At 37.3% G+C, this 12359-nt stretch overlaps 1 protein-coding gene and 1 pseudogene across 1 annotated transcript in view; both read left to right on the forward strand.

The window, feature by feature from the left end:
* Window positions 1-12359, forward strand: part of METTL8 (methyltransferase 8, methylcytidine) — a 75294-nt gene that overhangs the window by 25983 nt on the left and 36952 nt on the right. The window contains 1 exon segment of the mRNA XM_045558922.1: window positions 2573-2727. Coding sequence (XP_045414878.1) covers window positions 2585-2727 — 143 coding nt within the window. The 5' untranslated portion in view covers window positions 2573-2584.
* Window positions 11153-11936, forward strand: LOC123643404 (annotated as a pseudogene).

A 12359-nucleotide genomic window follows, 5' to 3' on the forward strand; every position in this document is an offset into this window, starting at 1 on the left:
TACATATGCCATCTTGGTATTTGTTTTCTATTTGTTCCATCTGTTTTTAATTCCTCTGTTCTTCTTTCCTTGCCTTCTTTTGAGTGAATGGAATATTTTAAACTGTACTTCTTTGTGTTATTTCAAATAAAAATGCTACATATCCACACAGTTTCATTATGCAAATAATATCTTAGTTAAGCTCATATTCAAATTAGAGTATGCCAAAAGAGAGTTAAGAGAATGCACATAAAGGGAGTGGGTCATTCTGGTGGCAGAAACCAACTTCCTTTACCAGAATTCTGTTTGGGGCTGGCCCTGCCCTTCTCTTCTTTTCCCATCACGAAATGAAACCCTGACGGAGTAAACCTTAAGCTAACATAGTAGTCATAATATAAAGCAGATATTTGTTAATCATTGTGGTTAATAACTGGATAGCTTCCTGTATACTTTCCCACTCTTCTGTCATTTCCTTCTTTCTCCCTGCAAGGATCTTAGGAGCTACCCTGGAAAATATGAAATAACTTCCTTGCAATTAAATTTAAGTCAGACAAGTATCATTATTTTTATGTAACCAGTCAAACAATTCATGAGCAACTTGGTACTGCCTCTAGAAGCTAGCAATTTAGTTAAGAAGGCATTTATATAATTTTATTATGTATTTATATTACATATTTTCTTTTATATAAGTTTATTATATTCTTATGTAATAAAAAAGATAAATAGCAACACAAGGCTGTGTGTGTCTGTTACAGATAAATAAATGAAATACATAAATATGTTTGTGTGGTTAATTAGAGAAACAGCTGCCTAAGCAGGGAACCACATATTTAGGCCCTGGCCACACAATGCTCTCTCCACAGGCTAGCAGGCAGCAAGGCACACACTTCTCTGACATTTTCCTAAATTGCCTAATATCCAGTCTGGTTATGTCTTTTGTCTCTGACTGTCCACAGAGGTTCTTGGTCATTTATAGTGAGAGACACTCTTGCCTTTTTTTTCTTCTCTCTTCCTCTTCTATATATAGATAGATATAGATAAGTATCACATGATTATTTGAAGGATTGAAATTTCATTTTGATTTGGCTTTCCTGGGTGGGAAACGTTTACATCATTTCACTCTTTTGAGCATGAATTGCCTCTCTTTCTAGGTGTAATCAGTTTCTACTTTTCAGCATTCAGAAGATTTTATGAATTATATTCAGTGCAGAAAGAGCTCTAAAAATAATTTTGCAGGTAGGGTTTTGCTAGTCTTGTGTGGAACACTGGCAAGGAAAAAGAACAAAGACACATCAGGATGAAGGTAGTGGTGGGTGGAGCATTTCACTTCATTTGCCTCCACCCAAAGAGCTTGCATTTAGTGGAGAAAGGAAGACAAACAAGGCGCATCTGCACTAGCTGTTGAATGTTTCGTTTCTCATCACTGTTAGTCACATTTGAATGGAACCATTACAATATTTTTGATGTGTATAACAAAGCCCCCTTTTTTTTCCAAAAGGGAAATTTTGACTTTTATGTTTAAAAAGACAATGACATATTTTTGACATTCTGCAGTTCATTTTGGAATTCACAGTCTTAAAACCCATTCATTTTCAGTAAGAGAGTAAAGGGTGTACAGCACATGGTATTTTTATGCCTAATAGCACCTCCAATAGTCCCTAATGCATATTATGTACACACACCTTTTAGCATCTGTTTCTACCTGACAGCTTACAGCATTAGGCTGAATGTTGTGATGAATAGCTGATATGTCAAGCAGTATTACAGTGAATTCTTATTGGAAAATATAAGCTCATTAAAGCATCTTTTTAATACTTTTCCATAAAGATTTTAAAGTGACATATTTACTAGTACATAATTAAGATGACATACTCTTTAAATATTTGTTTAAGTTATTCTTCCAGAAATGAGGATGGATTTGGGCTAATCAACTAATGACTCTCTTGAGCTAGGATTTAAGCATGCATTTTATATAGGGAAATCTATTTTGCAACTGTGTTACTATTCTTAAATATATATATATGTATACAGGATCGTTAGAATTAAGAATTGCTGAGATTCTGTCTTAATATAGTATTTATTTACTTATTTGATTCTCATATTATTCAGTTCAGCATGAAGAATGAGACTTATAGGTTTATTTTCTTATTTTTCTACTATACTTGGGTATTTGGTCTAGTGGTCACAAAATATTCTCAAGAAATACGTTTGCTTAGAATTCCCAAAACAAAATAAGAAAATCTCTTTTTAAAAAAACCGTCCTTAATATAATACATAAAATTCAGGATCTGGGTTTACATGCTTTGGCCATGTGCTAAAAATTAAATAAACAAATACCCAGCAAAGCAAAGTTGATCAAGGCTGTGGCATAGAAATAATGCTGGCCAATGTCACCTACCCTAAATATTCTTTTCCCCTTTTCTGTCCGGAAAATACCTCAGGAGAGAAGCTGTCATGCCTATTTTTCATGTAAAAGTTTTTGGTTTTCATGTTGTTTCTCAGGTTGTAAACCTTAGGGACCAGATTTTGGCTATTAGACAAACAATACACCATGCAATCCATAATGACTAATTAATCATTTGTAACTTCTCAGGTACTGCTCAGGATGAATATTATTTGGAGAAATTCCACTTTCTGCCTAAGGCTAGGAAAGGTGCCACACAGATACCAAAGTGGGTACCATCCAGTGGCCCCTCTGGGATCAAGGATTTTAACTGACCCAGCCAAAGTTTTTGAACACAACATGTGGTGAGTTTTCTTTTTAGCTCTGATATTATATATGTTTATTAAATATCACCAGTGGTATTGTTTTCATTTAGTACCAAGAAAGGATTTTTAAAGCTGACCACCTAACTCACGTTGTAGAGGTCCAAAAGCTAGGGTAACTAATCCTGACTTAACTGTTGCCAATTCTAAACTTCTTTGCAAATGAAATTGGAAAAGTGAAACTTCCCAAGTGCTTTTAGTGCTTTGGGGTTCTTGCAGGCCCTTCCTTCTTACCTCTGCTCTTGATTTGCCAGCCTATCACTGGGTAGGCGTGAGGTGGGGCCCTTCCTCCTGCTCCACAGGCCCTTCCTTTTGTAAAAATACTTGTCAATCAACGAATGTGTATTCAGTACCTGCTGCTTACTGAGCACCATGGAGAACATGTTGGTATGACTCTCATCCACACTTTCAGGAAATCCACACTACTTGGGAAGATAGATATTTATTAAAAAAAAAAAAAAAGGTTAATAATTTGCCATACAAGGCAGCAAGATGTAAGGGTCCAGGGAGTGTTGTAGACTATATGCCTTATGAGAACAACTCAGTAATGTAAAACCATTTCTGTCTGTGCAAAGTCAGGAAGATTTCTTTTTTTTTTTTCTTTTTTCCTTTTTTTTGGAGACAGAGCCCTGCTGTGTCACCCAGGCTAGAGTGCAGTGGTGCAATCACAGCTCACTTGCAGCCTGGAACTCCTGGCCTCAAGCAATCCTCCTACCTCAGCCTCCTGAGTAGCTGGGACCACAGGTGTGCCCCACCGTGCCTGGCTAATTTTTAAATTTTTTATAGAGGTAAAAAAATGTTGCCCAGGCTGGTATTTCACTACTGGATTCAAGCAATCCTCCCACCTCCACCTCCAAAAGTGCTGAGATTACAGATGTAAGCCATTGTGCCTGGCCTCAGGACGATTTCTTAAAGTGGGGGAAAGGGTTTGGTTCCAGACCACTGCAGTAAAACAAATATTGCAATACAGTGAGTCACGAATTTTTTTGTTTCCTATTACATGTAAGAGTTATGTTTATACTATACTGTAGTCTATTAAGTGTGCAGTAGCATCATGTCTAAAAAAAAATGTACACACCTTAATTTAAAAATACTTTATTGCTAAAACATGCTAAAAATTATCTGATCCTTCAGCAAGTTGTAATCTTTTTGGTGGTGAAGGGTCTCTCCTCAGTGTTGATGGCTGCTGACTGATCGGGTTGGTGGTTGCTGAAGGCTGGTGTGGCTGTGGCAATTTCAGTGAAGTTAGTCACATCAACTGACTCTTCATTTCCCTGAAAGATTTTTCTGTAGCATGTGATGCTGTTTGATAGCATTTTACCCACAACAGAACTTCTATCAAAATTGAAGTCCATCCTCTCAAATCTTGCTACTGCTTTATCAACTAAGTTGAAATGACAACAAAGGATTTGGAATATGACATAAACTCCTTGTATATCTCCATCAGATCTCTTGGGTGACTAGGTGCATTGTCAATGAGCAGTAATATTTTGAAAGGAATCTTTTTTCCTCAGCAATAGGTCTCAACAGTGGGCTTAAATTACTCAGCAAACCATGCTGTACACAGATCTGCTGTCATCCAGGCTTTGTTATTCCATCTCTAGAGCACAGGCAGAGTACATTTAGCGTAATTCATAAGGGCCCTGTGATTTTCAGAATGGTAAATGAACATTGGCTTCAACTTAGAGTCATCAGCTGCATTAGCCCCTAATAAGAAAGTCAGCCTGGTCTTGGAAGCTTTGAAGCCAGGTATTGACTTCTCCTCTCTAGCTATGAAAGTCCGAGATGGCATCTCCTTCCAATAGAAGGCTGTTTCGCCTACATTGAAAATCTGTTGTTTAATGTCGTCAGGTTCGTCAGTGATCTTAGCTAAATCTTTTGGATAACTTGCTGCAGCTTCTCTATCAGCACTTGTTGTATCACTTGCACTTTTTCCTATTATGGAAATGGCTTCTTTCCTTAAACATCATGAACCAACCTCTGCTAACTTCAGCGTTTTCTTCTACAGCTTCCTCACCTTTCTCAGCTTTCACAGAATTGAAGAGAGTTAGGGCCTTGCTCTGGATTAGGCTTTGGTTTAAGGGAATGTTATAGTTGGCTTGATCTTCTGTCTAGACCACTAAAATTTTCTCTGTGTCAGTAATAATGCTATTTTTCTTTCTTATCATTCATGTATTCACTGGAGTAGCATTTTTAATTTCCTTCAAGAACTTTTCCTTTGCATTCATAAGTTTGCTAACTGGTGCAAGAGACCTAGCTTTTGGCTTACCTCAGCTTTCGATATGCCTTCCTCACTAAACTTAATTATTTCTACTAATAGCTTGTGAGTTAAAGTGTGAGACGTGACTCTTCCTTTCACTTGAACACTTAGAGGCCATTGTAGGGTTATTAATTGGCCTAATGTCAATATTGTTGTATTCAGGAAATAGGGAGACCCAGGGAGAGGGAGAGAGATGGGGAACAGATGGTCAGTAGAACAGCCAGAAAACACACGACATTTATTGATTAAGTTCGGCATTTTATATGGGCATGGTTCATGATGCCCCCAAACAATTACAACAGTAACATCAAAGATCACTGATCACAGATCATCATAACAGATATCATAATAACAAAACAGTTTGAAATATTGCGAGAATTACCAAAATGTGACACAGAGACAAGAAGTGAGCACATGCTATTGGAAAAATGGCACTCATAGATTTGCTATGTGTAGGGTTATCATAGATTTTCAATTTGTAAAAAATGCAACATCTCTGAAGCATACTGAGGTATGCCTGAATTTATTCTACCTCCAGTACAGAGCACAGTGCCTGACACATAAATATTTGTTGAATAATGATTTGAATAAGTCAACTGGAGTAAGGACATTCTAGGTGGGTAAAATCATAAAACCCCGAGATGAGGGAAGTATAAGGCATTGTACAGACAGTGCACAGGATAATTTGCTCTAAAAAAAGGCTATTTTAGGAGACTGGCAAAAGATAAGGTTGGAATGATACAGGCCAAAAATGTGAGTGGAATGAAGATTGTTCATGGTCCTGAATTTGTAGCTGAAGTATAAGGCATTATGGAGCCATTGAAGAGAAATGACATTATACATAGTGTATTAAGTATGCATATTTGGTAAAAGTATACTGGACATATCAGCAGGGAGAACTGAAAGCAGGAAAGGGCCAGGGAGAAAGAGATTATGAAGGAAGAATAAATGAACTTGGTGCTTGCACAGAATAAAGGAACAGGTAGATTTGACTCTGAAGTTTTGATCTTAGGTGACTGATACAAATAGGAAAATCAAGAGGTAAATTGATTTTTTATTTTAGAAGAAAGATTGTAAATTTAGTTTTAGACATTTTGAATAGGATTTGTGAGCAATACCTTCAGGTGAAAATGTCCAGAGGACAGATACTGCTGATGGCCAGGACTGAAGAGGTGAAGTGGGGTATGAGATTTGTAGACAAAATTCTTGTCAGACTAGCCTCTGGAGCAGCATCTTTAGAGCTGGGAAGGTGATCATGGACTTTTTGTTTTTATTGCAACAAAATATCAGTTTAGAAGGAAATATGTTGTTTTTTTAATTAATTAGTCCTATACTGTACTATACAGTAGCCACTAGCCATATGAGCACTCAAAATGTAGCTAGTCTGAATTGAGATGTACTGTAAGATTTTGAAGACTTAACACAAAAAAATAAGGTAAGGCTGAGTGTGGTGGCACACGCCTGTAGTCCCAGCTACGTGGGAGGCTGAGGCAGGAGGATCGCTTGAGCCCAGGATTGCAGAGGCCCATGATCACACTACTGCACTCTAGCCTGGGCAACAGAGCGAGATTCCATATCAGGAAAAAAAAAAATTAAAATATCTCATTAATAATTTTTATATTGAGTTACATATTAAAATGAATGAAATTTTGGATATATGTTAAATAAAGTATTAAAATTAATTTCATCTATTTTCACTTTTTTTAATGTGGCTACTAGAAATTTTTTAATTACATATGCAGCTCACATTGTGCTTTTTTGGGCAGCTGCTGAATTAAACCATTTTGACTACCATCACCAATGTGGATAGTTATTGTATGCTGTGAGATAAAATGGGCCCTTTGCCAGGCAATTAAATCTCCAGAGGAACTTCTGGTCCTAGGCAAGCTCTTCGTTTACCAATTTTTTTTTTCCTTCATTAGACCCTGGTGATTTAGCTGTCTGAATTCTCTTTTTCCATCTGCTACCACCTGCTCTTTTACTTGAGATTCTTGCCTACTGATTTAAGTTCTGTTTTGTCATAAACTCTCTCAGGAAAACAGGGGTCATCTGGTCCAGCGCTTCTTAAACCCCATGGGCTAGCTTTGGGCTGGCTGCAGGAAAATCCCTCAAGGAGCTACTGTTTCACTAGGTCTAGAGGTATAGCCCAGGAGTTTTTAATTTGAAAAAGCTCTTTTAGTAATTCTGCTGAGCAGCCAAGTTTGGGAACCTTGATCCAATCTAATGGTTTTCAAATTTATTTTTAGCAGCAAAACTTTTTTCAAGTGAAGTTTTAATGTGGAATCCTAGGGTTTAAAAGATGAGGCAAACCTGCTCAGAATGAACCTGGGTCATCAACAGCTCCATTTCTGTTTCTTCCTACCTCTCACTTTTTCTAGCAGCCTAGAGGACCTTCAGGGCTCTGCTGATCACAGTTTGAAAACCCTTGATCTAGTCTAAATAGGCATCTTCTTCCACGGCATACCCTGCCCCCGCCAAGGAATTAGCCAGCCTGCACCAGGAAACCTCTAGTGAACGCTCTGCCAACATGGATACATACTATTAATAATAAAAATAATTTCCTCCAAGGGAAGAGGAAGGTGGCTCACATCATCTTCCTTCTTCTTCTTTAAGAGAAGATTCACAAGTTAAACTAAAACTGGTTTGTTCTCCCCTTCCTTCAAGTCCAAAGTGCTGTCCAAAAGTTCTCACTTTCTTCCTTATTTTCTTTCAGTTTAAGAATAGTGTTTTTTCTCTTGCTGAATTTGATTCTTTAAACATCTTTATAGAAAAGTACATGTCAGTTTTCTCTGAGAGATATTGCTCAGAATTGTCTACAATTCATTTTTCCCTTTAGCCTCTAGGTAGTAAGGATGATTTACTCTCTATGACCTTCTTTTAAAGCTGTTTTTTCAAGAAAAGATAAAGATAACCCCTTTTATTCAGTTTCTCATATCCTGAGAAAGATTTGACTTCCAGATTCTGGAAATTTTTATTACTAGTACTTATATCTGACTTTATTTTTACTTATAGTCTTTTATGTTTTAATAATTTCGTGACATGAAATTCATGACACAGAATTAACCATTTTAAAGTGAACCATTCAGTGCATTAATAACATTCACAATTTTGTGCAACGAGCAACTTTGTCTTGTTCCACAACATTTCCATCACTCCAAAGTAAAAATCCGTTATCCATGAAGCAGTTTACCCCCACTCCTCCAGCCTCTAGCAACCACTAATATGTATTCTATCTCTGTGGATTTACCTATTCTGGATATTTCATAGAAATGGAATCATATGATATGTGATCTTTTGTGTCTGGCTTCTTTTACTTGGCATAATGTCTTGGCGGTTCATCCACCTTGTAACACGTATCGATACTTCATTCCTTTTTGCAGCTCAATAATATTCCATTGTTTAATACACTACTATGGGTTTATTCATTCATCTACTGATGGACATTTGGACTGTTTCGACCTTTTGGCTCTTGTGAACAGTGCTGCTGTGAACATGTGTGTACATGTTCTTGTTTGAGTCCCTATTTTCAATTTTGGGGGGTATATTCCTAGGAGTGGAATTGTGGGTCATATGGTAATTCTGTTTAAGTTTTTGAGAAACTGTCAAACTGTTTTGCATAGCAAGTAAACCATTTTACATTCCGCCTATAGTCTTTTAAAATCATACTTAGTACATTTATCAGTTTTGGGGGTATTGACAGGAAATGATACTCAAAATGCTTTGGGGACATGGCCCAGAAATCTGTCTATATTGAGTAACTTACACGGATATTAATACTTGGAAAACTCATTCCTTACTCCACACTGTTCTTGGTTTAAGTGTGTAGGAAGTTTTCAAGGTATCTCTGAAATTTATAAGGAAGCAGTAAATGCCTATTATATAACCAAATCAGCTAGGCCAGTGGCATGATCCACAATAAGAAATGCAGTTTACATCCTGGACCAGTACATGATGATGTCACATATACACATATATAAAACAGTAGCAAAAGCTTCCTGTACATTATTTGCCGTGTGAAATGTACACCAATGTTTTCCATTTATTTTATTCTACTCTGTTTCTTTTTCTTTCTCTTTTTAAGTGTGGATTAAACTAACTAAATTGATTTCATGACTCACAAAGCGATTATGACCTTTAGTTTAAAAAACACTGAGCTAAGCCATTCTCTGTAGATCCAAGGTAAGACCTGTGTGTTGCAACATTACTTCTATTATATAACCCATTTAAATAATAGGCTGTTTCTAGGGTCCAAATAGATACCAAGAATTCTTTCTTATTGTATAATTTTCTATATATAATCATTACATTTATCATCTTATTTCTCTTGCCCTGTTTCATATACGTAGTTCTTTATTGCAGTTAATCAGTAAGTATTTTCTTTGGCTACCTCCATTATGACATTTGTCATGAGAGGCAGTATAGTCTAGATGTTTAGAGTACAGTCTTAATAGTTGTCCAAGCTTGGGAAGTTACTTAATCTCTCTGTGGTTCAGTTTCCTTATCCATAAAATGGGATAATGGGATAATAATAGTAATATCCATCTCATGGGGTGTTGTGAGGATTAAGTGAGTTTATATAATATAAAATGTCTACACATAGTAAATAAGCAACATATAAGAATAAGCTATTTTATTACTATTTTCTAACATGTACTTTATTTATGTATCTGTTTAATCTTCATTATTAGAATGTACGCTTCTTCAGACAAGAGCTGTTTCATAGCTATATTCCCCATAGCTATATTTCCTATAATGGGCAACCAATAAATATATTTGAGTAACTGAATCAATATAGAGAAATATAAGATCCAGTTCCTATCTACTAGAAGCTTAGAACTAGACTGAAAGTTAATATAGTGGCTAAACATGGACTTCAGAATCCCAAAAATCTGACTTGAAATCCTGAATCTATCCCTTTCCAGCTATGCGAACTTGAGCCAGTTCTTTCATGGGGTTCTTGTGACTATTAAAGTAGAAAATACATATAAGCTCTCAGTAGTAAGTATTCACTAAAAAGCATCATTCTTATTATTATTGGATGAGGAATTGAGATATACGCCTATGCATAAATTAACAACATAAAGGAGTATGTGAGGTCATAATAAGTGATAAAGACTGTGAAGACGATAAGAATTCAGAATAGGAAGAGATTCCCAAGGTGGGGGATGGAAGAGCAGGTAGAATTTAACCTGAGCTTTGAAGGATAAAGACTATTTAAACAGTAAAGCTAATTTGTTTTGGACCAATGGTAGCATAAGCGAAGATCTGGATTTGGGAATAAACACATGAGGTATATTCCAAAGCAAGAAAACCAGCCTAGTTGGAAGAGAGGCCTCATATTTTGAAACAGTATGAGTAATGTGACAAAAGAAGTGTTTAGGAGAATTTAATTTGGCTCTGTTGTTCCGAATTCTTAGAGTTAACTGTTATAGAACATGGAAAGATATCCCTTATTCCCAGCATTTTCTATATATTGACATGTGCCCGTCACTGGGCTAGGTTCTGTGGCAGACCCAAGAGATAACTAGTCTATTTCACAAATAAGCCAAAGCCTTCCAAGTAAAAAAAGATAAGATGAATCTGAAATGCAGAGTATTCTTCTTCCAACCAAATAAATAAGGAGTAGTAAAAGCACACAGAACTATACCAACAGCAACCCAAAAAAGGCCATAAACATGGAAAATTAGTGACCAGGAAAAGTAATTGTAGATTCTTGTGTGGCTTGGAATAGCTCCTAATCCCACCTACATTCCTCAGCAGCAGTGCTAGGGAAAGAAGGTCAGCAGGCAAATTGTAAGTCTTCCTGCTCATATTCATTAGGCAGCCCCAGCAAAGGTTGAAAATGAGCTCTTGGAAATAAATGTTCTTACCTATCACAATAGAATATGAGGTCTCAGCAGAGCAGGGGAAACAAGATGGCTCTGTTTTCCAGGGTACTATGCTGAATTGAGGGACCTATCCAAAGCCCAAGAGAAATTACTCTTAGAAGTAGGGCATAGCCTAACTAGGTAAATGAGACCTGGCATAGGACTCTTAAAAAAAAAAAAAGGCAGACTCAGTTTTTTGGCTTTCAACTTGGAGAAGCCAAGGTGCAGCTTTCTTCATTTGTCCCATATCCAGGTTCACTTGGCAGCAGCCCCTTCTGCCATGCCACTCAAGTTCAACCCCAAGGAGATCAAAGTGGTATGTCTGAGGTACACCAGTGGGAAAGTCATTCCATGTCCTCCCTGATTCCCCAGATCATCCCCCTGGGACTATCTCTAAGAAAAGTTGATGATGACATCCCCAAAGCAACTGATGCCTAGAAGGGTCTAAGGACCATTCAGAACAGGTAGACCCAGATTAAGCTGGCACCTTCTGCATTTGCCCTGATCAGCACAGCCCTCCAGGAGCCACCCAGAGACTGAAAGAAACAGAAAAACATTAAGCACACTGGAGGCCTGGCACAGTGGCTCACGCCTGCAATCCCAACACTTTGGGAGGCCAAGGTGGGAGGATCACTTGAGGCCACGAGTTCAAAACCAATGTGGGCAACAGAGTGAGACCCTGTCTCTACAGAAAATAAAAAAATTTGCCAGGCACAGTAATGTATGCGTGTAGTCCCAGCTACGTGGAAGGCTGAGGCAGGAGGATCACTTGAGTTCAGGAATCTGAGGTTACAATGAGCTATGATTACACCACTGCACTCCAGCCTGGGCAACAGAGTGAGACCGTGTCTCAAAAAAAAAAAAAAAAAAAAAAGCATAGTGGAAATATCACTTTTAATGAGATTGTCAACATTACCTGACAGATGTGTCACTAATATTTAGCCAGAAAACTAAGAAGGAAATCCTGGGGAGTGCCTAGTCTGTGGACTGCAATTTCAATTGCTCACCCTCATGACATCATAGATGACATCAATAGTAGTGCAGTGGAATGCCCTGCTAGTTAAGAACTACAAAGAAAAATATTTCAACAAAGGATCATTTGACAAAACAAAAAAGCAGACCCAGACCTTCATAAAGGCTGCCTGCTACACAGTGGAGTCTGTCAGTGCTTTTGCCTCTCCCCACACCCACCTAAGCTAGAGAAAATGCCTAGTCTTTGAACTGGAGCTTACAGGGAAAGAAACAGATCTCTGGGACAAGTAGAGTTTTAGGAGAATTTACCTGCAAAATAACAGAAAGGAAAGAAGGAAGGAGGGAGAAGGAACATAGAATACATAGCGGATTAGTTTGCATTTTCCAATATTTAATATAAAGGGAATCATATAATATGTATTCTTTTTGTCTGGCCTCTTTTACTCAGCATAATTATTTTGAGATTTATCCATGATATTGTATGTTTCAATAGTTTGTTCCTTTTTATTGCTGAC

The sequence above is a fragment of the Lemur catta genome, chromosome 8, assembly GCF_020740605.2.
Source record: "Lemur catta isolate mLemCat1 chromosome 8, mLemCat1.pri, whole genome shotgun sequence".
Taxonomy (NCBI): Eukaryota; Metazoa; Chordata; class Mammalia; order Primates; family Lemuridae; genus Lemur; species Lemur catta.